This window comes from Octopus bimaculoides, chromosome 15 (assembly GCF_046866305.1).
Source record: "Octopus bimaculoides isolate indiv1 chromosome 15, ASM4686630v1, whole genome shotgun sequence".
Lineage (NCBI taxonomy): Eukaryota > Metazoa > Mollusca > Cephalopoda > Octopoda > Octopodidae > Octopus > Octopus bimaculoides.
In genome coordinates, this window is record NC_142942.1 from 10,452,071 (window position 1) to 10,477,823 (window position 25,753).

At 38.2% G+C, this 25,753-nt stretch overlaps 1 protein-coding gene across 2 annotated transcripts in view; it reads left to right on the forward strand.

Moving 5' to 3' along the window:
- Positions 1-25,398, forward strand: part of LOC106873619 (pseudouridylate synthase 7 homolog) — a 30,123-nt gene extending 4,725 nt beyond the window's left edge. For both annotated transcript variants that reach the window (XM_089363408.1, XM_089363409.1), the window contains exons 2-18: positions 1,050-1,139; positions 2,027-2,217; positions 3,977-4,064; positions 4,994-5,092; positions 6,016-6,145; positions 8,255-8,369; positions 8,925-9,002; positions 9,818-9,883; positions 12,216-12,278; positions 13,649-13,774; positions 15,940-16,001; positions 16,813-16,970; positions 18,276-18,414; positions 19,710-19,835; positions 21,579-21,648; positions 23,168-23,319; positions 25,141-25,398. In XM_089363408.1, the coding sequence (XP_089219534.1) occupies positions 1,050-1,139; positions 2,027-2,217; positions 3,977-4,064; positions 4,994-5,092; positions 6,016-6,145; positions 8,255-8,369; positions 8,925-9,002; positions 9,818-9,883; positions 12,216-12,278; positions 13,649-13,774; positions 15,940-16,001; positions 16,813-16,970; positions 18,276-18,414; positions 19,710-19,835; positions 21,579-21,648; positions 23,168-23,319; positions 25,141-25,307 (1,920 nt within the window). In that variant the 3' untranslated portion in view covers positions 25,308-25,398. The remainder of the gene's footprint in view (positions 1-1,049; positions 1,140-2,026; positions 2,218-3,976; positions 4,065-4,993; positions 5,093-6,015; positions 6,146-8,254; positions 8,370-8,924; positions 9,003-9,817; positions 9,884-12,215; positions 12,279-13,648; positions 13,775-15,939; positions 16,002-16,812; positions 16,971-18,275; positions 18,415-19,709; positions 19,836-21,578; positions 21,649-23,167; positions 23,320-25,140) is intronic.
- Positions 25,399-25,753: the final 355 nt, after the last annotated feature.

Here is a 25,753-nt window from a genome sequence, read left to right on the forward strand (position 1 = left end):
CAGACAACTTTTCAGTTTGCCACCCCCAGACCCCTACAAGATACATATTGTCTACAGCAGACCCAAAAGTGGTGCCATGCACTCTATTCCCCTCTAGCTATGCTAGGGGTGGATACTCACTGAGTAACAAAGGGGAAGAGACCATAGGTGGCAGATCTGAGAGGGTGTTGAGAATGATAGCAAATATGGAAGGATGAGATATGTAGCTTAGGGAAAAGGAGTATTCTCCATAAAATAAAATGGGAATGGATAATACTGAGAATGTGGGAAAGGTGATAAAAGAATGTAGTCCTAAAGAGTGGGATAACTGGTAGTACAATAGAGGATGGAATATGTGCAGTTCTGTTTTATAATTACTGCAGCTGAATGAGTAGTGTCATAGTCAGAAGAGTGACCAAGGGATGACAGTTAGGAAGAAGAGTTGTGGGAAATGCTTGACAGGGACAGATTTGGTATTGGAACATAGACTTACCAGGGAGTGCTGAAATGTTCCTAGCTTTAGGTAAAAGAAAATACAGGAGGATCAGTTAATTAGGATTTTATTCAACATATCCTCCTCTCAGATTCACACACTGGTTGCAGTGGTCCTGCAGTTTTTCTAAGCTCTGTAATAGAATTTGGAAGGTTGGGCCTCCAACCAGGCCTTTCGTGATACTCTTAAAGCCAGGAACTTTTTTTCAGCACCCCTTTGTAAAGTGTGTTTTAGGACCTCATTTCCTCCAAGGTTTAGATGAGTCTTCTTGAGCATGGGGAATCACCAGTCATCTTGTTCCTTTGTCATTTCCTCCATGGGGTTCAAAATCCTGAGGTCAATCTTTACTACAGAAACCACATGGTTGCAAAGTATGTTTCTTAATCACTCAGCCACATCTGCCCCTATAATACTGAGATTTTTTTCCAAAATTTCAGGCCTTGTGCCTAGGGTAGAAAAGAATATTGAGATTTTGTGCCAATATTACCAAGTGATCCAAAACACCATTTATAACAGTTTGTTTGTTTTTTTTTCATATTTTCTTCTCTACACTTCTCTGTGAAATTGCTTCTATAAGATGGAACAGACCAATGCTAAAAGAGTAAATGAGGAAGAACATGAAGGAAACAGTGTGAAAAAACAGAAATTAGAAACCATATCAACAGAGGTGAGTATCTGAAAGATGCAAAATGTTTGAAGTTAACTTTACAGTCACATAGTTGTTACAGCATGTGGACCTTTTCTGTTTGGCTACACTTTTTAAATTTGAGTGAAAATTTTCAAATTTGGTCTATTGATGTAATTTTCCATGCTAAATCTCAGGGCCTAAATTACTTGATTTATTTGTTTCAGAAAAAATCTTTTTTTTTAAATTACAAGGTTTAAAGTTTGATAATTTTTACCCAGTCAGACAACAGGATTTGGAAGCTGTTATTCCATGCGTGACAAAACAATGTCAACATTGCGACGATAACGTGTTTTAAGCATTTAATAATCAAAAATGACCAAAAAATGAATAAAACTAAAGAGAATATATATGCATATTTATAAACATATGTGAATGTGTGTATATATATTTTCTCTTTGTCCATATATGTTCTGTGTGTGTGTATGTATAGTTGTTGTTGTTGGCACTCCGTCGGTTACGACGTCGAGGGTTCCAGTTGATCCGATCAACGGAACAGCTTGCTCGTGAAATTAACATGCAAGTGGCTGAGCACCCCACAGACACGTGTACCCTTAACGTAGTTCTCGGGGATATTCAGTGTGACAAGGCTGGCCCTTCGAATTACAGGCATAACAGAAATAGGAAGTAAGAGTGAGAGAAAGTTGTGGTGAAAGAGTACAGCAGGGTTCGCCACCATCCCCTGCCAGAGCCTCGTGGAGCTTTAGGTGTTTTCGCTCAATAAACACTCACAACGCCCGGTCTGGGAATCGAAACCGCGATACTATGACCGCGAGTCCGCTACCCTAACCACTGGGCCATTGCGCCTCCACTGTGTATAGTAGTTCTAAGATAAAATAATGTAACACTGATTTATTCTGTTTTTTCAGGCTGATGTCACAGATGTAAGTCCAAAGACAGAAGAATCGGCGCCAGCACTTGAAGAAGAGTATGTTAACCCTAACGGTGATGTAGAGGCAGCTGAAGATACCATCCAGAGAAAATCACTGACTGAGAAAGATGTTGGCATCACAGAATACATTGGAGAGCACGAAGGATTCCATGCCATTTTTAAACAGAGGTAAACTACTGGACTCCATTTTACCCCACTCTTCTCCTCCCACTTTTCTTCTTCTTCCTCCTCCTCCTCCTTCTCATTGCCATTAGTATCATCAATATCATCATTCTTTATATATTTTACACCTTTGTTGAGTTTTTTTTTTAACGTTATCATTGCTTAGATAATCAGTGTTTCTCAACCATTTCTTTACCTATGGACCTCTTCAATTCCTATTCTACTCAATGGGTGGGACCCTCATAACCATTCAACATCTAAAAACTCCCTATTATAATTTTATGATCAAATATTATTAGGAATTGTATTTTTAAAAAAACTATTTAAATGTTTTGTGTTTTGTAAGAGTAAAACCAGTTTATTGCGGATAAATTTTAACAACAAAATCTTACATGGACCTCCAAGGGCCATTTCGATCCCAGTTGACAACCACTAGCTTAGATGATGTGTAGTAGTAGTAGTAGTAGTAGTAGTAGTGGTGGTGGTTGTGGTAGTAGTAATAGTAGTAGTAGTAGTGGTGGTGGTTGTGGTAGTAGTTGTGGTTGTAGTAGTAGTAGTGGTTGTGGTAGTAGTAGTGGTTGTGATAGTAGTAGTAGTAGTCATTGTAGTAGTGGTTGTGGTAGTAGTAGTAGTAGTAGTCGTAGTGGTAGTAGTAGTAGTAGTCATTGTAGTAGTGGTTGTGGTAGTAGTAGTAAGCCATCCAATGTAATCAGTGTCCTGACTAAATGTTCCCTAAACAAAATTATTGGTCCTTTCTCCCTTAAAATCACACCCTACTCTCCTAAAAACAGAAGGCTACATTTGATAATCTAATCCTGGATATGCATTTTTTGTTAAAATGTACGACGGGATGGCTATGGCTAGAATGCTTTAGATTGTCAGTCCACTGGATCTGACTTGAGGTGACCTGGGGCTAAACAACAACAGCTGCAGTAGCTTTTATTTATTTATTTATTATTTTTTGAGAAAGCACAAAGACCTTATAATTGAAGAGTGTTAGAAATGGGATGCTGTGATGTCCATGCACTTTTTTTAGTCATGAATGACATTGGAAAGGGAAATTACTGGCGATCTTTCGATACTAGTATGAAATATTGGTCTTTTCCGTAAAAAGTGTTGGGGGGGAAAGAGGGAAACGACATCGTAAAAGTGAAAGAGAAGCAGAGAGCACGATTTCTTTTGAAGGGTTAGGGTTTGGGTTAGGGAATTCCGTCCCTAACAGTAACCGTAACCCTAAACACTAACCCTAACCCTAAAACCCTAACCCTGACACTAAAACCCTAACCCTAACCCTAACTCCCTAGTGAAGATCGTGCAGGTGTTACGGAAAAGTCCGATATTTCGTACTGGTATCGAAAGATCGCCAAATTACTTGCAACCTGAAATTAAAATCAGATCACAGCATCAACTGACCAGCATCTTATACCTTTTACTCTATTCATTATATCAACTGACCAAGAGCTTATACCTTGCTTAATTCAGAGTATTGACTGACCAGCAGCTTAACCCATTGCTCTGTTCACAGCATCAGCTGACCAAGTACTTGTCCCTTGCTCTATTTGCAGTGTTGACTGGGCTCTACTTTGCCCATTAAGGCTATTCACAATATTGACTGACCAGCGACTTATCTCTTGTCATGGCTGGAATACCTGTGACCATTGGTTTGCTCAATTGGAGCTGATCTGAGAACTAAACAACAACAACAATATCTAATTAAATCCAATGATTAAAATTTTAACTTTAAACTTCTATTTCTGGTCCTCAGATTTTCTGATTTTATTGTAAATGAAATTGATATGAAAGGAGAGATTGTCAAGTTAACAGATATCTCAAAACCAAAAAGCCCAACAAAAGTATGTATTCAATTTCTTTTCTATTTTTATGAGGGAGGGGTGGGTTTTTTTTTTTTTTGCTTTTTGATATGAAGTGGTTGTGTTGGTTTTGCTTTATCTGCTAGCATTTTAGACACAGTTGTGGCTGTGTGGTTAAGAAGTTTGCTTCCCAACCACATAAGTTTGGGTTCAGTCCCCTGTGTGGCACCTTGTGCAAGTGTCTGCTAGTATAGCCTTGGACTGGCAAAGCACTGAGAGTAGATTTAGTAGACAAATATTGAAAGAAGTCCCCCTCCCTATCATGCATGTATATATATATATGTGTGTGTGTGTGTGTGTGTATATATTATCTTGTATCTTTTACTTCTTTCACTCATTTGACTACAGCCTTGCTGGAGCACTGCCTTGAAAAATTTTTAATCAAATGAATCAACCCTATCACTTTTTTTTAAAGCCTGGTACTTATTTTGTCAGTCTCTTCTGCTGAACTGTTAAGTTACAGGGACATAAACACACCAACACCAGTTGTCAAGCAGTGGGTGAGTGGACAAACACTGACACAAAGACACAATGCAGATTGCAGGACTCACTGAACATCTCAAACGCACATTGCAGGCTTGGGGGTCCCATCATCTTGGGGACCCTCCAGTCAAGAGGCGGGAAAAAAAGGAGGTGCGTAGCTTAGTGGTTAGAGTGTTGGACTCATGATCATAAGATTGTGGTTTCAACTCCTAGACTGGGCAATGCATTGTGTTCTGGAGAAAAACACTTCATTTCACGTTGCTTCAGCCCACTCAGCTGGTAAAAATGAGTGACCCTGCGACGGACGAGTGTCCTGTACATAGGGGAAATATATGTGCCATGTAAACTGGGAAATCAGCCCTATTTGATTGTATGATTATGACAATTCCATATTCTCTACAACCCTATTTTTTTTTTCCATTTGAAAGGTTCTTGTTGATGTTAGTGATTGTCTTTCTGCTGAAAATATTAAGAAACTAAATGAGATCTCAACAAAACGGGATAAAAATTCTTCAGTTATTCTTGAGGTAAATATTTGTTTTGCACCTTCAGCCTCAAAGGCTGATTCTACACTCTCTCTCTCTCCACCCCCCTCTTTGTTTCCCCTAAGAAATTTTTTTTCTTTTTGTATTTTGCTTTCAAATATTCCTGATATGAAATCATGTGTTGAAACAGAAATTGTTGTACTTAGTCATGTCGCCATTTAAAGCACATACACTGGTTGTATTTCACTTCAGTTTTATTAGCCAATTAATTAATTGATTGATTAACTAGTTTGTTAGAGTTCTTTCACTATAGCTTGTGTCCCTATCAACAATGCCCCTTCTACACATTCTCTACACTGTCACAATGCAATCTTTGTTCTTTGCTTAAAACTCAGCATTTTTCCAGTTGAATTTTATTCTTTTCCTCCGCTTATTTTAGATATACTATACAGAGAAAAAAAGCTTTCAGTTAAGTCATTGTGACGACGTATTATACAAAACATTATTTAGTTACATAAGCTCTTCACCTCCCTATGAAGCGTAGGCCATTGACAACTTTTCTCCACTGTTCTCAACTCTGCGCCTGGAGGGAAGGCCTTCTTCTCCCGGGTCTTGTTGGTTTTGAATCATCATTGATGCTTCGGTTACTTTGCTTGTTTTCTATGTAGGGATGTATTGGTCCTATGTGAACCCATTCTTACTTCTGGGAAGACGTGGTCCATAATTAATTTGGCCCTTATCCTTTGACTTGCCCAGTATGGGAGGCCCTACCAGGAGTTTGTGCTCTGTTGATATAGTTCTCAGGGTCATTGAGGCATACAAACCACCACATCACAATAAGGACTGAAACTTGTGGTGGAATATATGGAACTTACCAGCACATTAATTAAAATGAGTTGAATTGACTATAATTTATTATTATTATTATCATTTACTTTTAATTAGAAATCTATTTGTGATTGTAGGCTGGAGACGACAAAGCTGAGCGAACTAAGATACATCAAGCCATCCGTGATGGTTTTATTGGCTTAGAAAGTACTACAGAAGTGATTAACAACAAGAAAGTCATCAAAGTGGTTTTGCAGGGCTCAAAAGGTAAACCCACATATCTTTACAAACATCATAATATACATAGGTGCAGGTGTGGCTGTGTGGTAAGAAGCTTGCTTCCCAGCCACATGGTTCCAGGTTTGGTCCCACTGTGTAGCACCTCAGGCAAATGTCTTCTACTATAGCCTTGGACTGACCAAAGCCTTGTGAGTGGATTTGGTAGATGGAAACTAAAGGAAGCCATCATATATAGACAGCCGACAACTGATGAAGGGTCTTTCTCTGTGTTTACTTGTCCTGTTTTCCTTTTTTTCTCTCGTTGTTTACGTATTTAACTTGTTTGTTTCCATATTTCTTGTTGTTTACACAGTTTGTGATGTCCAGTACCCATATATGCATATTGAGCATGATTGTTACCAGTGTCGCCTTACTGGCATGTTAGGAAACATACAAGCGAGGTCGTTGCCAGTGCCGCTGGACTGGCTCTTGTGCAGGTGGCACGTAAAACACCATTTTGAGTGTGGCCGTTGCCAGTACTGCCTGACTGGCCCTCGTGCCGGTGGCATGTAAAAAGCACCCACTACACTCTCAAAGTGGTTGGCGTTAGGAAGGGCATCCAGCTGTAGAAACTCTGCCAAATCAGATTGGAGCCTGGTGTAGCCATCTGGTTCACCAGTCCTCAGTCAAATCGTCCAACCCATGCTAGCATGGAAAGTGGACGTTAAACGATGATGATGATGATCATTGGATTTGGTTGATGGAAACTGAAAAAAACCGTCGTATATATATGTGTGTGTGTGTGTGTGTGTCTTTGTGTCTGTGTGTGTCCCCACCTCCCATTGCTTGACAACCAGTGTTGGTATGTTTTTGTCCCTGTAACTTAGTGGTTCTGCAAAAGAGACTGATAGAATAAATACCATTTCTTAAAAATAAAAAGAAGTACTGGGGTCAATTCATTTAATTAAAAATTCAAAGCAGTGGCCCCAGCATGGTTACAGTCAAATGAATGAAACAAGTAAAAGATATATATGTCTTTATGAACATCATCATCATCACTTAATATCCGTTTTCCATGCTAGCATGGGTTGGATGACTTAACAGGAGCTGAGAAGGCTGGGGGCTGGCTTTGTTTCTGTAGTTAAATACCCTTCCTTATGTCAACCACTTTACAGAGTGTACTCAGTGTTTTTTACTTGGCACCATCAGCAGTGCTTTTCACATGATAATCCTTTCTTCTATAAGCAGAAGGCTTAAAATTTCTTAGCACACAGATCATCGTCATCATCATCATCATTTAACGTCCGTTGTTGATGCTAGTATGGGTTGGATGATTTGACTGGGCTGGCACGCTGAAGGCTGCATCTGGCTCCAGTCTGATTTGATATGATTTTCCTAACGCCAACCACTCTGAAAGTGTAATAGGTGCTTTTACATGCTACCGGCACAGGTGCCATTTACGTGACACCAGTATCTGCCACAACTGCGATTTTGCTTGGCTTGATGGGTCTTCTTCTCAAGCATGACATAATGCCAAAGGTCTTGGTCATTGACTCTGTGAGGCCCAACACTTGAAAGGAACTCAACCACCTCGCCTCCATGAGGCCCAACACTTGGAAAGAACTCAGCCACTTTGCCTCCATGAGGCCTAACACTCAAAAGGAACTCAGCCACTATACCTCCATGAGGCCCAACACTATATATATATATATATATTATCATCATCATCATCATCATTGTTTAACGTCCGCTTTCCATGCTAGCATGGGTTGGCCGATTTGACTGAAGACTGGTGAAACCGGATGGCAACACCAGGCTCCAATCTAAATTTGGCAGAGTTTCTACAGCTGGATGCCATTCCTAACGCCATATATATATATATATATATATATATATATATATATGACAGGCTTCTTTCAGTTTCTATCTACCAAATCCAACCACAAGGCCTTTGGTTGGCCTGAGGCTATAGTAGAAGATGCTTGCCCAAGGTGTCACGCAGTGAGATTGAACGTACAACCATGTAGTTGGAAAGCAAGCTTCTTACCACAAAGTCACTCCTACACCTATATATATTGACGACAGGTGAGTTTCAGTATTTTCTTTCTCAACCAATTAATATCTTCTGGGTCTTTTTATCATACCTTTACTTTGCAGGTCGTAATGCTCGTGGTTCTTGGCCCCAGAAGAGAGGAAACTATTGTAAGTTTGTACTTTACAAGGAGAACAAAGACACTATGGATGCCATCAACTTTATTGCAAATAAACTCAGGTAAAGTACACTGTTATCTAGTATTTCAAGATGGTAGTGGTGGTGGTGTGTAATTGTAGTGGCGATAATGAAAAGTGCTAGTGGTGGCGGTGGCAGCAGTGGCAGTGGCAGTGGCAGCAGTTGTTTAACTAGTAATAATAGTAGTAGTAATTTTGGTGGTGGTGATAGCAGTAACAGTTGTAATAGTAGTAACAGTAGTAGTTGTTTTGGTAGTGAACATGTTATGGTAGTTTTGGTGGTGATAGTGATGGTTGATTTTCAATGGAAGTGAAATGGCATTGTACACCTAACTGATAAGGTCCTTTTGGATAAATGTCTAAATAGCTATGGTAGATTAAAATCTACCACAGCTATTTAGGTTCAAATCCAGGGCAGGCATTTAGCTGTGTTTTTGGAACAGTACCCATCATGCTACTTCTCATATTTTTAGTACATCATGATGCCAAATGTTGGTCTGTTTGGCACCAAGATGCATCAGCATATGCTTTTCATTGTTAAGTGTATTATGTTATATCGATTCATATCAAGTATATTTCACATGTTTTATCATTTCAGAATAAAGCCTGGACAGTTCCAATATTCAGGTACAAAAGACAGACGAGCCAAAACATCTCAGTTAATAACTATATTCAGGTGACATATTGCTTCTTAACTTTCTCTCATCATCACTTATCATCATCATCATCATCATCATCATCATTTAGCATCCATTTTCCATCCTGGCATGGGTTGGACGGCTTGATAGGAGGTGGCAAGGCCAGGGGCCGCCCCTGATTCCATTGTCTGTTTTGGTTTGATTTCTACAGTTTGGTGCCCTTCTTAATGCCAACCACTTTATAGAGTGTATTGGGTGCTTTGTGCATGGCACCATCACCAGTGCTTTTTATGTGCCACCAGCACTGGTGCTTTTTACACGGCACCAGACTGGGTTTGACTATTTTCAACTGGAGTAAAAATCATCTATATTGTCCAATTGTAGAAGACTCATACCATTCTCTTCACCCTTTCCGTCAATCCTTGTGGACAATAAAGAAATTATTATTGAGCTGGCAGAAATGTTAGCACGCCGGGCGAAATGCTTAGCGGTATTTACGTTCTGTCTTTACGTTCTGAGTTCAAATTCTGCTGAGGTCGACTTCGGCTTTCATCCTTTCAGGGTCAATAAATTAAGTACCAGTCCCCAAAATGTTCAGGCTTTGTGCCTAGAGTAGAAAAGAATACCAATATTCTTCAACCTCTTAAGTGGTAGTTTGTGTGTTGTAAGTGACAATCCATTGCTCACATCTGTCTGTTTGTCTCTCTCTCTCTCTCTCTCTCTCTCTCTCTCTCTCTACATGTCTGTCTACCTATTTATTTATGTGTTTTATTTTTATGTATTTGTTCATTCTACTCTCATGCAAAAAAAGTATAAAATATGCTCTATTTTCAAACTTTTTTTTTTACACTAGAACTACAGGAGAACGTCTGTATGAATTAAATAAGGCTTTGAAAAATATATGCCTTGGTAACTTTAGGTGAGACATCATTATTATTATTATTATCATCATCATCATCATCATCATCATCATCATTGTTGTTGTTGTTGTTGTTGTTGTTGTTTAGTAGTTTTATTTTTATAACGTGCTTTCACTTCACTACCGAGCGCAGCTCTGTGCGCCTTGGGTATGTGCTGTGGTTTGCTGTGGTGCTCTTATGTTTACTGTATTGAAACTGTTTTGCGTAGAATGTGTGCAGTACCCAGTAGTGCAATTTTCTGTATGTTATATATATTTGTAAGTCCTGGTGTTTTTGTTATGTATTTGTCTGAATATTTTTTTATTATACTTAAGGCACCTTCTATGATAGGAATTGTTTCTGTTTTTAGACTCCACATTCGAGTTATCTCTATTTCCAGGTCTTTGTATTTTGAAAGTTTTTCCATTTCTTTTCGAGAAACGTTGTCATCTGCTGGTATTGATACATCAATTAGATTATTATTATTATTATTATTATTATTATTATTATTGTTATTGTTATTGTTATTGTTATTATTATTATTATTGTTATTATTATTATTATCATTGTTTTGTGACTGAGTTATTATGATTATCAATTGTCATATCTAATTGGTATTGCTAATTAAAACTGATTCATTGTTAAGGCAATTTATTTTAAAGTTTTTAGCTTAATATATGATCACATATATATTTAAGTATATTCATGTATGTATGGGCATGTGCATGTGTATATATGTATGTAACTGAAAAAAAGATTTTTTTATTGAAAGATTATTATATTTAAAAAAATCTTAAAAAAACAAAATGATAAAATCTTTTGGAACATTCTTTAAGATTTTTTTACATAACTAATAATTTTTAATTTAACAGAATCTTTCTTCAAATATTCTGACTGTATCAAGAATTCTTCCTAGAAATGTTTTTAACATATATGAAGGTGCATGGCTCAGTGGTTAAAGTTTCAAGCTCACAATCATGGGGTAGTGAGTTCAATTCCAGGACCAGGTTTTGTTGTGTTCTTTTGAGCAAGACAACTGGTGCAAAGCTGTATTGGCCTTTGCCATCCCTTGGATAACATCGGTGGTATGGAGAGGGAAGGCTGGTGTGCATAAACAATCTTGCCCAGATTTGTGCCTTGGAAGGGAACTTTCTAGATGCAATCCCATGGTCATACATGACTGAAGAGGTCTATACCATTTACTAGTTATTCTTTTATGTACTTTACTTATTTTTATAATAAGGTTTTTATGATATATTTATTTTCTAGAGAGTATGAATTACATTCTTCATTATTGAATTATTTAATAGTGGTTTTTCTCTAAATTATTACATATATACATACATATATATATATATGCACAGGGAGCGGTGAATAAATTGTCGTCTAAATTGCGCGAAAATGAAAATAACACTGACATCTCTCATTTTAACAGATATATTTTCCAAAATTACATAAAAATATCTTGAAATACTAAAGAATAAATTTATTCAATAAAATTGCCATTGGCTTCAACCACGGCCTCCAGACAACTTTGGAACCTCCTGCAACTCTTCTGGACTGTCTCTTTGTTTAAGTTGATGAATGCTGCCATAATCCTTGCCTTCAGTTCATCTTTGCTGTTACAAGGAGTTTTGTTGATCTCTCACTCAACTGTACCCAACGCATAATAATCAAGGGTGTTGCAGTCTGGAGAGTTAGGTAGCCAGATGTTAGGGCTGATGTGGTTGCAGAAATTGTCTGACAGCCATGACTGAGTTCTCCTTGTGCAGCACAGAGCAAAGTTCTGTTGCCAGACACAGGGTCTTCCAGCAGCCACCCTCTTCACCCAGGGCAACACTACCTCCTCCAGGCACTTGATGTAGGCCTCCGTGTTGAGTCTCAGGCCATGTGGGAAGATGAAAGGAGGCATAACATCGCCATCACTAGTGATCACTCCAAACACCATGATGTTGACTGGATGTTTGATTTTTATCACTCTTGGTACATGTTTTGGGGACATGGTAAGCCAACGGTTGTTCTGTGTGTTCGCCTTCTGTTTGTATTAGAGTTTCCAGTACGAATACCAAGCAGTACAGCATGTCATTTCCAAATTTCTGGCGGAGTGAATTGTGTTATGGTGCTGTTTATCTCACAGACAGTGCTCAACTGCCCCTACTATACTATGTAGTCAACAAAATCAAAAATATAAGATGGTAACAATTTACCCATTGCACCCTGTACATATATATATATATATATATATATATATATATATATATATATATATCACTAAAGACATACTCCCAGTAACATCCCTATATATTGGAAAAAGATTAAAGATCAATCTGATTAATATTTCTATTGTTTCAGCTATGTTGATGAATGTCTGAAGCTTGGCCAGTTGTTGGGAAACAGGTTCATCATTGTCCTCAGGTAACCCGCCTTTTATTTGTTACCTCTGTTATCCCATTGCCTTTATATTAGGGTACTTTATTTTTGTGATATCACTGGGTACCTATGTCTTATTTGTTGATGTCATTCATTCAGTTAAGCCCTTTGCAGTGGCAGCATTATTATTATTATTTAATGTATGTTTTCCATATTGTTCATAAGTTGGATGATTTGACCCAGAGCTTGCAAGCAGGAAAGCTGCACCAGGCTCATCCGACTTGGCTTGGTTTCTACAGCTGGATGCCCTTCCTAATGCCAACCACTTTACAGAGTGTGCTGAGTGCTTTTAATGTGGCACCGCCACAAGAACTCTTATGCAGTGCTCACATGATTGCTTTCCACATAGCACCAAAGCGCCCAATACATCTGTACACACTGTAAAGTGGTTGGCATCAGGAAGGGCATCCAGCTGTTGAAACCATAATTCCAAAGTAGACATTCAAGCATGATGCACCCCTGTGACTCACCAGATCCTGTCAAACTGCCCCATCCATGCCAACATAAAAAGCAAGCATTAGATGATGATAGTGACTTTTATCTCCAACGATAAGCTTATTGTGTTACTATTTAGCCTTAGTTTACACAACTTGTCGGAAGAGGGTCACTTCTGGTTTGTATCTGGGATCGAGGTTGCTTTGTTTCCGTACAGACTGGTGGTGTCTTTTGTCTCCATCTATATCTCAGAAAACCTGCTGTCATCCCTGAATGTTCTCTATTTTGGTTATTTCATGTTACTGCAAACATGACTTTGTACCAGTGTGATCAATTTTCTGCTGCTTCTATATATACGAGCTGACAAAGTTTTTTCTACTGTTGCTGAGCCATTTATTTTCAACTCATACATTACGTCGTGCGGGCATACACTTGCTGTACACTTGTATATACATGCATTACACTTGCATGATGTAACATATGAGTAGAAAATAAAAGGCGGTGAGCTGGCAGAATCGCTAGCAAACCAGGTGAAATGTATAGCAGTATTTCGTCTGACGTTACGTTCTGAGTTCAAATTCCGCCGAGGTCGACTTTGCCTTTCCTCCTTTTGGGGTCGATAAATTAAATACCAGTTACGCACTGGGCTCGATGTAATCGACTTAATCCCTTTGTTTGTCCTTGTTTGTCCCCTCTGTGTTTAGCCCCTTGTGGGCAATAAAGAAATAAGAAAATAAATGGCTCCAAAAATTTAAATCATTGTTCATCTTTGTGTGACTGTGACCCCCCCCCCCCCATTTGCCTATATTTCTACATGAAACAACAACAATAATTATGACTTTGCCTGAAGTTAACCCATTTTTTCCTGTTCATTATTTTCTGCAGTTAACCCATTTTTTCCTGTTTGTTATTTTCTGCAGGAATGTCACTGGAACTGATCCCAATGTTGAACAAGCTTTGGAATCCCTGAAAGAAAGAGGATTTATAAATTATTACGGAATGCAAAGATTTGGCACTACATCCATCCCAACATACCACATTGGTCGGTCAGTAACCAGTTATTTCTTTTCATCTTTTGTTTTTGTTTTGTTTTGTTCGTAAATGTATTTTGTTATGGTTTAGTATTATACATTCAGTTATCTATTTGTATGTAAATAACTTTATTGCTAGTTTGTACAGATGTATTAAATGTCTAATTGTCTGAGAAAAGCTGTAATTAACGAGTTAATCAGTTTGAGGGACTATTAATTTCATCTTTTAGTTAGGCCTCTTTGTACCTGTGAAGTACTGCTACTTCATTCACAAAATTTTATCCCTTTTCTTCCAAATTTTGGGCCTTGTACCTAAGTAAGGAACTGTTGTTGTTAAGGTGGTGAGCTGGCAGAATTGTTAACACACCAGGCAAAATGCTTAGTGGCATTTCATCTGACTTTATGCTTGTGTGTTTATGTAATTAACTGTGTGTATATGGAAGTATGTCTATAGTGATATGTATGTGTGTATATATATATATGTATATACACACATACATACATATCACCCTTCAGGTCATGAATGATCATGGGATCGCACCAAGGTTGACTTTGCCTTTCATCCTTTCAGGGTCGATATAATAAGTACCAGTTGAGCACTGGGTTTAATGTACTCTCCCTACAAAATTTCAGGCCTTGTGCCTATTATAGAAAAGATTATTATTATTATTATTATTATTATTATTAAGGTAGCAGGCTGGCAGAATCGTTAGCATGCTGGGCAAAATGCTTAGCGGCATTGCATCCATCTTTACGTTCTGAGTTCAAACTCCACCGAGGTTGACTTTGCCTTTCATTCTTTCGGGGTTGATAAATTAAGTACCAGTGAAACATTGGGGTCTATATAATTGACTAGTCCCCTCCCCACAAATTTCAGGCCTTGTGCTTTCAGTAGAAAAGATTATTATTATTATTATTATTATTATTATTATTATTATTGGTGAGCTGGCTGAATCGTTAGCACGCCAGGCAAAATGCTTAGCAGCAGTTCATCTGTCTTCACATTCTGAGTTCAAATTCCACCAAAGTCGACTTTGACCTTCATCCTTTTGGGGTCGATAAAATAAGTATCAGTCGAGTACTGGAGTCAATGTAATTGACTTCCCCGTACCCCAAAACTGCTGCCCTTATACCAACATCTGAAACCATTATCATTATTACTACTATTAAGATGGTGAGCAGGCTGAATCATTAGAGTGCAGAAAAAAATGCCTTGCTGTATTTGTTCCAACTGTACATTCTGACTTCAGATCCTACCAAAGTGGTTCATATTAGTTTGGCCTCTATCTTTTACCTTTCCATCATAAAAAGCCCTACCAGGAGCTGGCACTTCATGGGCATAACTTTCAGGGTCATTAAGGGGCACAAGTCATCAGACAACCACAAGGACTGAACTTGTACAAATTTGTTTCCTTGCGTCAGTGTCAAAGACCAATATTTGTGATTCAGTCAGATGCTTACATGTCTGAAAATACTTCTATATTAGTTGGTATCTGTGACTCAACCTTTTAGCATTTAATCAGGCCATATCCAGCCCAAATATTCTTCCTCCTTTATGTTCAAATTGGTCAGATCCAGCCTTTCACACCTATGTGAAACAATGTCATTCTTAAAATAAACAATTACGTCATCAAAATCTCAAAGCTATGAGATAATACATGATTAACTCAAAAGAATGTGAATAAATACATAGCACAATCATTTCCAGCTTCGCCTTACTGGCATTTGTGCCGGTGGCATGTGAACAAAACATTGGACTGACTCCTGTGCAGGTGGCACGTAAAAAACACCATTTGAGCGTGTCTGTTGCCAGTACAGCCGGACTGGCCCTCGTGTCGGTGACACATAAAAAGCACCCACTACACTCTCGTAGTGGTTGGCGTTAGGAAGGGCATCCAGCTGTAGAAACTCTGCCAGATCAGATTGGAGTCTGGTGTAGCCATCTGGTTCGCCAGTCCCCAGTCAAATCGTCCAACCCATGCTAGCATGGAAAGCAGACGTTAAATGATGATGATTTGACAGAATAATCTGAATGCTAAAGTATTAACGATATATTTTTACCTGTGAGAATCTACTGTAATGTTTATTACTACCTGTTAATTACTACCTGTTAATTCTGTTGCTTTAAATGTATTGCATGATATGTTATACAGTGAAGTATTTTTCATGGTTGTTTTCAGAGCTTTGCTACACAGCAACTGGAAGGAAGCTGTTGAACTCATTCTAAAACCACGAGATGGAGGTATGTTTCATTGGTTGTTAACAAAAGAATGAATGAGACCTCGATATTATGTAAATAGAGGAATTTATCTGTAATATAATATGTGATAATTATTTGGTTGCCATAATAAAACTCCAAGTTTCAGATGTTGAGGTGGAAATCTGCTCTGGCATCTTGTCAGTTATTAAGACCTGAATTCAAGGAAGGACATTATCCAAATGATAATAACTGACGAGATGCTGGAGCAGATTTCCGCTCCAACATTCGAAACTCGGAGTTTTATTATGGCAACCGAATAATTGTTACATATTATATTACATATATATATATATATATATATATATATGTATGACTTAATGGTTAGGGTGTTGCACGCATGATCACTAGATCGTGATTTCAATTCCTAGACCAAGTGGAAAACATCTGACTGTTAGAAAAACATTACCTTACTTGGAAATGAGTGGAGTTTGGTGATAGGAAGGGCATCTTGTGGTTGAAATCTGCCTCAACAAATTCCATCTGACCCATGCAAGTATAGAAAAGTGAAAATTAAGTGATGATGGTGATGATGATGTTCAATGTAACATTTTTTTAAATGCAGCATTTGGAAAATATCCAAGTTATGGAGGGGTTATCTCTCTTAGGTAGTTATTACAGTGTCACACTCACTTTTGTGTTAAAAGCTCAGCTTTGAACATCAAACATCAAGACTAACACATTGTAACATCTCTTGACTTTCAAGCCTAAAACAACATTGCATGTGAATTTCTCTGAAAAGATTTTTGCGTATTTAACAATCGTATAGTTTCTTATTTCTTTAAAATATTTACAGAAAATGATGACATAACAGAAGCAAGGAAGATTTGGTGGGAGACACGGAATGCAAAAGAAGCGCTTTCAAAAGCACCAAAATGCCACAGACTAGAGAGACTTCTACTGGAAGGATTATCAAGTCAAGGAGGGAACAACTATGCAAATGCTTTAATATTTGTAAGTAAACTTGATTATATTTTTGTTTCATTTTCTTCTACTTGTTTCAGATTGTTGCCATGCCGGTGCACAGTTCTAAAGGGCCTAGTTGAACATATCACCCCCTCTGCCCAAACGTATTTTTAAAGTCTATAGGTCCCTTTTGCTGAACTGCTAAGGTACAGGGACATAACCAAACCAACACCGGTTACAGAACAAGTATTAAGGGGTATGGATGTAGTGATCAGTGGATAAGGAGTGGAAGGTGACCAATGATGCATGGGGGAGAAGAGCAGCAGAATGGTAATGATGATACAGTAGACAGGAGAGGGGTGAGAGAAAAAGAAAGAGAGATGATATGTAATTGGGTATGTTGTTGCAAGAGAGTAGGGGTGGGTGGAGAAGGAGATATAATTTGGTAGCTTGGTAGAGTGATCAATGTAAAAACTGGGTGGAGAGTATTGTGTATGGATGAAGAATTGATATCAAGTGAAATGGTTCCAGTCTGTGAGAAAGATGTTATTGTCAAAGATTTCATATATCATCATGATCATCATCATTATCATCATTTAATGTCTGTTTTCCATGCTGGCATGGGTTGGACGGTTTAACAGGAGCTGACCAAGCTCCAATTGTCTGTTTTGGCATGGTTTCTATGGTTGAATTCCCTTTCTACCACCAACCACTTTACCAAGTGTACTGGGTTCTATTTATGTGGCACCAGCATGAGTGCATTAATATGGCACTGGTGCACTGCTTTTTATGGGGCACTGGCACTGGTGTTTTTTACACAGCACCAGCATGGATTCCTTTTACGTGGTACCAGTACGTATATATATATATGTGTGTGTGTGTGGGTATAGGGAGAATTCACCAAAAAACAACAGACGAAGGCAGGTGGTGTAGAAAACAAACAAATGTATTAGTATAATGCTCAGGAATTGAAAAAGTCTTTAACATTTTGAGCCTATGCTCTTCCACAGAAAGGAACACAGAAAGAAACAAGGAGAGAAAAAAATGTGTGTAGTGGTTAGTGATATATATATATGTGTGTGTGTGTGTGTTCGTATTTCATGAGCTTCTGTCAGTTTTTGTCTACCAAGTCCACTTACAATGCTTTGATTCGAGATGGCTGTAAAAGAGGACACTTGCTCGAGGTGCTACGCAATGGGACTGAATCTGAAAATCTGCAGTTGAAAAGCAAACTTCTTAACCACGTAGCTAAGCCTGCACCTGTACCTCCCTCCCCAACAAAACAATTTGAATCCTTGTGCCTATCTTAGAAATCAGCTAAACTCTTAATGATATCATTTCTCTGACTTTCAGATTCCTCGGAACACTCGGTTGATGTATGTCCACAGTTACCAAAGTTATGTCTGGAATACAATGGTCTCTCAAAGAATCAAACAGTTTGGTCTGGTGCCCGTCATTGGAGATTTAGTTTACGACAAGACAGACGTGACTGGTAAGTTTCTTTGGTGCTATTCTTATTATTTGTTTTGATATTTTTATTCGTTATCATCGACAACGTTAAAATTCAACCTTTATTTGTACATCATGGGCTACTTTATCGAATATGTCCTACTATAATTGAAATGGCAGGAAGTAGTTTGAAGATTTGGCTTCTATTTCCAGCAACTTCGTCAACCACAAAGAGGTTCAGTCATTGGCCCAATATTGTAGTAGTAGCAACAACAGCAGTAGTAGTTATTGTAGAATACAATACTCTACGGTACATTGTTTTTAATGAGAATGATCCACTTATCTGACTGCATCGTCTATATTTTCCACGATTTTGATTATCTGATATTGTTGGAGTTATCTCCCTTGCTTAAATTTTAGATTTCTTTTTACACAGCTTTGGTTGGAGCTTTGAAGGCACGTGGCTTAGTGGTTAAGGTATTCGGTTCACGATCGTAACGTCGTGAGTTCGATTCCTGGCAGCACGCTGTGTTGTCCTTGAGCAAGGTACTTCATTTCACGTTGCTCCAGTCAACTCAGCTGGCAAAAATGAGTTGTATCTGTATTTCAAAGGGGCCAGCCTTGTCACATTCTATGGCACTCTGAATCTTTCTGACAACTACATTAAGGGTATGTCAACTGGAACCCTCGTTGTAACTAACGGAATACCAGTTACTTATACTAGGAGTTAAAGACAACCATAGGAAACCGTGTGTGGATGTGTTACACTAATTGTACTGTTTATAGCAATGTGTGTATGGTGGGTAGTGGTAGTATTGTACTGGTGTTGCATTAATAATTAATCACTTTTGCTTATTAATTATACATTCTAAGCACAGGAGTGGCTGCGTGGTAAGAAGCTTGCTTCCCAACCACATGGTTTCAGGTTCAATCCCACTACATTGCACCTTGGCAAGTGTTTTCTACTATAGTCTTGGGCCAACCAAAGCCTTGTGAGTGGATTTGGTAGACAGAAACTGAAAGAAGCCTGTTGTGTATATATATATATATATGTATATATATCTGTGTGTGTGATAAAAGACTGTAATTAAGAATGTGAGTTGGCAGATTCATTTCTGTGCTGGATCAAATGCTTAGCAAGATTTTTTTTAGCTCCTTATGTTCTAGGTTCAAATACCACTTAGGTCGACTTTTCCTCTTATCTTTTCAAGGGTCTGATAAAATAAGTACCAGTGAATTACTGGGGTCGATGTAATCAACTAGCCCTCTCCCCAAAAATTTCAGAACTTGTACCTATAACTAAAAAGAATTATACATTCTAATTAATGTTTATTACAGCTGTGAACACAGATGCATGCAAGGAGGAACCACACACCATCACTGCTGACAACATCTCAAAATATACAATACATGATATTGTGATGCCTTTACCTGGTTTTAGTATCTCGTACCCTGATAATGAAGGTCAGTATTAAATGTTTGGAGCTGTTTGTTTTGATTGTTATCAAATTGTATATTACCTCTGATTCGAGTGAGAAATCATTCGAACGAGGTCGTTGCCAGTGCCTCTGGACTGGCTCCCATGCAGGTGGCACATAAAAAATACCTTTTTGAGCGTAGCCGTTACCAGTACCATGTGACTGGCCCTTGTGCCAGTGGCACGTAAAAGCACTCACTACACTCTCGGAGTGGTTGGCGTTAGGAAGGGCATCCAGCTGTAGAAACTCTGCCAGATCAGATTAGAGCCTGGTGCAGCCTTCTGGCTTGCCAGTCGTCAGTCAAATCGTCCAACCCATACTAGCATGGAAAGTGGACGTTAAACTAACGAATCTCATAATTCAAGCTTATAGATCTGAACTCATTACCGTAAGTTCTTTCTCTCTCTCTATCTTTCTTTCTCTATCTCTCCCCTATTTCTCTCTTTCCTTTCTTTCTCTCCTTTATTCCCCCCTCTCTCTCTCTCTCTTCTCTTTCCCTCTCTCTTTTATTTCCCTTTCTCTCTTCCCTTCTCACTCTCCACTCCCCTTTTCTCCTGTCCTCCCTTCATAGATTTATAGACCATTAAGGTCCCGTCCGCTAGACTTGGTTCCAGTTTCAAGTCATTAAGCAGATGCAATATCTGCTGCCCTCAACTTCCATCATACCCTTGAGACAGCTCTGGGGCCTGGCACATGTATTTCTTAATGTTGTCCCATGATCTTCGAACACCACCTTGATCTTGGCTGCCAGCTTGGTCTTGATATTGCAGATCTTAGTATCCATGAGATTACAATCAAGAGAATTTTGACACCCAACACAAATCATTATGATAGAGGTAACTCTTTTCCAATATTCAGATGGCTTCCAGTCCTCCATGTCAGCTAACATTTTCTCAGCAACTTTGATTTTTTGTCATTGACAGTTCACTAATGCATCGAGTTCTTCCTGAAGAAAAAGTAGACATATATATATATGGGCATCCAGCTGTAGAAACTCTGCCAAATTAGATTGGAGCCTGGTGTTGCCATCCGGTTTCACCAGTCCTCAGTCAAATCGTCCAACCCATGCTAGCATGGAAAGCGGACGTTAAACGATGATGATGATGATGATGATATGTATATATATGAAATAAAACCCAATACAAGGAAAATAGGTTCCTCTTATATGAATGAAAACATCCAATTTTTCACTGGCTAAACTGTTTAATATCAAAACAGTTGTATGTAATTACATCATCATCATCATCGTCGTTTAACATCCGCTTTCCATGCTGGCATGGGTTGGACGGTTTGACTGAGGGCTGGCAAGCCAGAAGGCCGCACCAGGTTCCAGTTTTATCTGGTAAAGTTTCTACAGCCGGATGCCCTTCCTAACGCCAACCATTCTGAGAGTGTAGTGGGTTCTTTTTACATGCCACCAGCACGAGGGCCAGTCAGGTGGTACTGGCATCAACCACACTTGAATGGTGCTTTTTATGTGCCACCAGCATGGGAGCCAGTTGGGTGGCACTGGCAACAACCACACTCAAATGGCGCTTTTTAAGTGCCACTGGCACAGGACCAATCAGGCAGCACTGTATTTAATATTTATTATTTACTATATTATATTATTATCAGAATATAATATAATATTATATTAATAAATTTAAAATTTTTCAATCGACAATTGTGTATCTCCATTTCTTTTTTTTGTATATATATATTTTACATCTTTTTCTTATTTTTCTAGCCAAAAATTGGTACAAAGAAATCTTAAGCAAAGATGGCCTGGATGTTGATAACCTACGGCATTCAAACAAGTAAGTTGGTGCTTTCAAATTGTTGGTACTTTTCTTTTTATTTACTATTTTGTCTTTTTTTTTTTTGTTTCCGTTATTAGACTGCAGTCATACAGGAGCACCACCTTGTAGTCAAATGAAATGACCCCCAGTATTTTTTTTTTTAAGCCGGGTACTTCTTCTAAGTACCAGACTTTAAAAAAAAAAAGTACTGGGGACCAAAAATGGTTAAGAAATGGTTAAGAAACACTGTTCTAAAGTATCCTCTCCTTTGTTTAAGACAGTAGGATGTAATTTGAAGGTGTTTGGGCTGCTATATCTGGCAAGAAGTGTGACTGCATAGAAGTACACTCATTTCACTCAAGTTATTAGGTATGATGAATTGATTCTAATGACAGAAGCTGATCGAAGAAGAGATCAACCATATTTTGTCAGCATCTTGAGGAGTGTCTAGGTGTTGTTACTCAGCTCTCCCAAACCATTCTTGATCCAGCAGATATTGTCTAAAACCCCATATTCTTAACTATTTTTTGTCTATGGACCCCTCTGATTACTATTTCAGTCTGGTGGATCCCACTAACCATTCGTTGTTTAAAAAAATTCATTGCTTTTATAGATACTTCTTTCAAAATAAGAATTTTGAAAGATGAATTTTCACTTGTGTAGGCTGAATTATGTAAAACATCAGAGAAAGAAACCGAACTGTTTTTTGCAATAAATATATCGAAATCAAAAACTATTTCATGGTCTCCATGAAAACTATTGCAGACCTAATTTACTATTTCACTTGTGAAAGATTTTATATTGACCCTGAGGGGTCATATGGTTGAGAGTCACTGGCCTAAAACATTCAGGCTGTGACCATCCTGACTTTTATTCAAACATAGTATTTAAAGTAAGGATTATTCTTACTTTTTTTAAAGACAAGGTTTGATTTGTAGGAGATTTAATTGCTATTTCTAGAGGCCTGAGTAACCACATAAAAAATCTCTCATTGGATCCTCTACAAGTACACTTTATGATCAAATATGTTCCAACCATGACCATCATGTCACTCTTTTTTTAAGACAGTTAGGTATGATTTGCATGGTACCTTGGACAAGTGTCTTCTCCTATTACCTTGGGTTGACCAAAGCTTTGTGAGTGGATTTGGTGAATGGAAACTGAAAGAAGCCTGTCATACACATGTCTTTGCGTTTGTGTTTGCCCTTCACTAGTGCTTGACAACTGGTGTTGGTGTGTTTATACCTCATAACTTAGTGGTTTGGCAAAAGAGACCAATAAAATAAATACCAGGCTTAAAAAACAATAAGTACTGGGGTTGATTCATTAAACTAAAAAATGTTCCAAGGTAGTGCTCCAGCATGGCCACGGTCTAATGACTGAAACAAGTAAAAGATAAAAGACAAACCCATCAAGGTGGTGCCCCAGCATGGCCACAATCCAATGACTGAGATGAATAAAAGATAAAAAATTGAAGATTAAGCTTACAGATTAATTGATAAAAAAGAACCCAAAAAAACTATCCTTTCTTTTCCAGAGATTATTCTTTACCTGGCGCCTACAGGAAAATGGTGATCAAGTCTACAAGTGTTTCTTGGAAAATCTATCGGTACAATGATATGAAGATCCCCCTCTCTTACAGTGATTATGAATTGTTAAACGGCCACAAGGAACCTGAGTCAATTGAAGGTAGCCCTTTTAAATGTCTTAAGTTATTTTATTATTGTTTAACCCTTCAGCATTTGATCCATCATTTAATCCAGCATTTAATCCAGCCATATCCGGTCCAAATAGTTTATCTGTTTGATGTTAAAACTGACCGGATCCAATCTCTCACATCTACCCTACAGTGTCATTCTAAAACTATACAAACACACCACTGAAACCTTGAAGCTACAAAATAATGCATGATTAATTCAAAACAATTTGAATAAGCATTAGATTTAACAAAGAAATCTGAATGCTGTAGGGTTAAACTGGCCATATCAGGCCCAAATATTCTGTTTTATGTTCAGAATGACAAGATTTAGCCTCTCACACCTATCCTACAATGTCACTCTAAAACTAAAACATCAAAATCTTGAAGTTACAAAATAATGCATGATTAATTCAAAGCAATGGGAATAAATAAGGATTAGATTTAACAAAGAAATCTGAATGCTAAATGATTAAGTGTAGGTGTGGCTGTGTTACCCAACCATATGGTTTTGGTTCAGTGCTTCTGCAGGGCACCTAGGGCCTTGTACTATAACTCTGAGCCACATCCTCCTTCCATGTTGGCATAGTTTGGATGGTTTGACAGGAGCTGGCCAGTGAGAAGGTTGTACCATACTTCTGAGTTTGTCTTGGCATGGTTTTTACAGCTGGATGCCCTTCCTAACAACCGACCGCCCAGCAGAGTGGACTGAGTGCTTTTTACGTGGCATCAGCACAGCCAAGGTCAGTTTTGGCATGGGTTTTCACAACTGGATGCCCTTCCAAATGCCAACCACTTCAGACTGTGGACTGGATGCTTTGTAAGTAGCACCAGCACTGGCCAAGTCACCAACTAACTTGCAAAATAAGGAATTTTCGAGAAGGGAGGGGGCATTGGAGGAGGTGATCTTGTGCCAGATGATGAAAGGTTAGAGTGGGACAGAGAGACAGAAACATGCCTTGCTGCAGAGGAAGTACATGGTTATCCAACCAGAGAGAGTGAGAGGTGGTTAAGAAATGCATTATGAAATCACATGTTCAGGAGTTCAAACTTTTAACTACTGCTGCTGCTACTACTACTGCAACTACCACCAACACTACTACAAGTTGTGATTAAGCTAAGGAAAAAGGGTGGTTGCTTGACCAGCTTAAAAAATAGCTGGCAAGTGACCAAATATCACTCAAATCAGAACCTGGCCCTTCTGAGTAAGTTGAAGGTGACCATTTCCCCAGAAAATGTACCCGTTTCTGGCAATTGAGTGAATTTGTACTTATTCTTGACAACTGGGTGAATTGGCAACCATTCTTGACAAACAGGTGAATTGGTGCTATCCTTGATATGTAGTAGTAGTAGTAGTAGTAGTATTAGCAGCAGTGATGGTGGTGGTAGTAGTAATGGTGGTGGTGCTGGTGTAGTAGTAGCAGCAGCAGCAGCAGCAGTGGTGGTGGTGGTAGTAGTAATGGTGGTGGTGCTGGTGTAGTAGTAGCAGCAGCAGCAGCAGCAGTGGTGGTAGTAGTAATGGTGGTGGTGGTTTTAGTGATGAGGCTAAGTAAATATTCACAGGGTATGGAGATCTTGTTTAGATAAATTGAAATTTAGAAAATCTGATATTCAGATAACCAAGGTTTGCATCTAAGAAATCAAAGACAAAATGATTAAATTTTTTTTGTTTGTTTGTTTGCGTTCCATGTTCCCCACCACATCCTCCCTTTGGGTTATCTGTTAAAAATAAAAAAAACCCTAAAAAAAACAAACCACTAACTCATTGTTATCTTATCTTTTTCCTTCTATGTTCTTCAAACCACTCGAAACAGGAGGAAACCTGAAAGCCATTAAGCTCTGTATCACACTGCCACCTTCCTGCTATGCTACAATGGCCATTAGAGAGATTATGAAAACCGACACGTCTTCTGCTTACCAAGCAAAACTCACTGAAGAAATCGCAGATTCCGACGATAAACAGAGAACACTCGAGTTGTAACGCTTCAAGCGTATGGTTTTGAATCTCTCATTCTCAGAACTATTAATAAAAATCATATTAATAATGATAATAAACATCTTTCATTTTATAATGTGTCTTTGTGTAATTGTTTTTTTTATAATTTTGATGTTTGTTGTGTACATGTATATGTGTATGTTTATGTATGTTTGTGTGAATGGTGGTGGTGGTGTATGTATATATATATATATATATATACATATATATATATATATATATATATATATATATATATATATATATATATATATATAAGAGAGTATTGTAGTTCGCTTGAAGCATTGTGTATTGTTTGTAAAGAATAAAAAGTTTAGGAAGGTATAACAATGCACTATAGAACAAAAAATGGACTATATACCTGGTGTAACTTGGTAAACTATAGTTCGATGATATTTCGGAATTAGAATTCCTTCTTCAAATTCAAATTA